This window comes from Terrapene carolina, unplaced genomic scaffold (assembly GCF_002925995.2).
Source record: "Terrapene carolina triunguis isolate 2854851 unplaced genomic scaffold, T_m_triunguis-2.0 Scaffold48137, whole genome shotgun sequence".
NCBI lineage: Eukaryota > Metazoa > Chordata > Testudines > Emydidae > Terrapene > Terrapene triunguis.
In genome coordinates this window covers 1-2,005 of record NW_020712488.1, presented here as the reverse complement: position 1 = coordinate 2,005, position 2,005 = coordinate 1, and the positions used below count along the sequence as shown (strand labels likewise).

The following is a 2,005-nucleotide window of genomic DNA, read 5'->3' as shown; positions in this document are numbered from 1 at the left end:
CGTTCCCGGCAAGCTCTGTGAGAGACGTGGTTCGGGTAGAGGGTCACAGTGCTTCGGAGAGGACAACTCACAGGGCCCCTCCGCGGTCTCCGCCAGGCAGAGGCTGCGAATTCCAGTCCCGTCCCCTCGCTCCGGTGCGCTGGGGCTTTGAACTGGGGCTGGCTGGTCCCCGAGGGGGTCTGGACTAAAACTCGAGCGCCTCTCGCCAGCTGCTAACCCGGCCGCTGTGCAGTAGCGGACGCAGGTCGACACCGCTAGCAGGGCTGATGAGAGTGGGAGAAAGGGGGGACAGTTGGGCTGGGGCCCCGAGCACCAAACTGTCTGTAACTGGGGTAAAATGGTACCACGGCCCCAAACTTCTCTCCCCGGGCAGGACCGCTGGGCCTTCAGCACCATCCCCAGTTCCCCCAGTGTGGCCAGACAGGTTCTCCCACGGGCCCAGCGCAGAGAACCGGGCGTGTGGCCCACACGCCGTAGCCCCTCTCTGGAGCCAGCGGCGGTTGGGCTGCTCTCGCTGCAGCGAGGCCGGCTCTGGGGGAGTCACTAGCGCATGGAAACCTAGAGCTCCTGCCACCGGTAGAGGAGGCCGGGGAGGGGAAGGAACATGCTGAGAACCAAAGGGAAAGTGGGTGACAGAGCTGGGACTGGAGCCTTAATTCCTGACTCCCAATCCCCACTCCCCCCATCTCTGACCCACTAGACCCTGCTCCCCTCCCAGAGCTGCAGAGAAAACCCAGGACTCTGGGCTCCCAGTGCCCCCCCCCAACCCTCCCCCTCAAAAAACCCCTAGACTCTCTTCCTTTCCATGATGTGTATAAGGTAGACCAGGATTGACATGGCTGTGGATTCGGATTGAGGGGCACTGGCAGGGCTGGGGGGGAGTCCGGGGCTGCGAGTTGGGAGTGAGGGGCACCGGCGGAGCTTGGGAAGCCCAGGGCTGGGCTAGGAGGGGGCTGCAGGTCGGGAGTGAGGGGCACCGGCAGGACTGGGGTGGACCCCAGGCCTGGGCTAGCAGGGGCTGTGTGAGGATCCTCGCTTAGCCCCTGATGTATCTGTCTGGCACTACTCGGTTGATTTCCTGGGTCTCCTTCCCCCTGCTCCGTTGACGGCCATGCTGACGCCCCCTCTGCTCTCTGTGCCCTCAGGGGTCGTGGACACAGCCGGTGGCAGTGCCGTGTGGTGAGTGCCTACCGAAGAGCCCGGCCTGTTCCGAAGCACTGACCCGCTGCAGGAGGAAATGGAGTATGAACGGAGGTACCATCTCCCCACGCCAATGGGCCCATGCGCCCCTGTACCGGGAGGGCTGGGGCGAGCGCTATGCTGCGGGGCAGGGGGCGCTCTCCCCTAGCAGGCAGGGCTGGGTGCTAGAGGGCACGGGGCAGGGTGGGGGGCTCAGCAGGCGGTGCTCTGCCCTGGCAGCCCATGGTGGTGAATCTACACCCCTTGTTCCCCCCAGAGGTGGCCGCGGGGACCGAACGGGCCGATATGGCGCTGCTGACCGGTCCCAGGACGACGGCGTGGACGGGCGGACCCAGCGAGACCACGACTACCGGGACATGGATTACCGCTCGTACCCCCGCGACTTCAGCAGCCATGAGGCCGCTAACGAGTACGACTCATCCGAGGAGCAGAGCGCCGAGGTGGGCTCCAGCCCCGGGGGCTGTAGCCTTGTGGGCTGGGTGGGCCTCTCTGCCAGGGGGTGGGGACGGGACGGGACGCGAGCGCCGGGCTGCCCTGACCCTGTCCTCTCCCACCAGGATTCCTATGAGGCCTCCTCGGGGTCGGAGACTCAACGCAAGCGGGACAGCCCCACCGAGCCCCTGGGCTACCCCGGCGACGGGGACTACCGCGACCAGGACTACCGGCCCGAGCCAGAGGAGGAGCAGAAGGCCAGCAGCATCGTCATGCTAAGGATGCTGCCCCAGTCCGCCTCCGAGAACGACGTAGGTCTGGGTGTTGGGGGCTGGGAGCCAGGACTCCTGGGTTCTTTTCCCCGGCTCTGGGA

General features: G+C 66.2%; 1 protein-coding gene across 1 annotated transcript; it reads left to right on the top strand.

The window, feature by feature from the left end:
* Nucleotides 1-1,145: 1,145 nt before the first annotated feature.
* Nucleotides 1,146-1,943, top strand: LOC113405671 (RNA-binding protein 10-like; the record flags this gene model as incomplete). Its single annotated transcript, XM_026646898.1, has 3 exons — nucleotides 1,146-1,254; nucleotides 1,459-1,640; nucleotides 1,758-1,943. Coding segments are annotated over 3 exons (477 nt in total), but the record flags the coding sequence as incomplete, so codon positions are not given.
* Nucleotides 1,944-2,005: the final 62 nt, after the last annotated feature.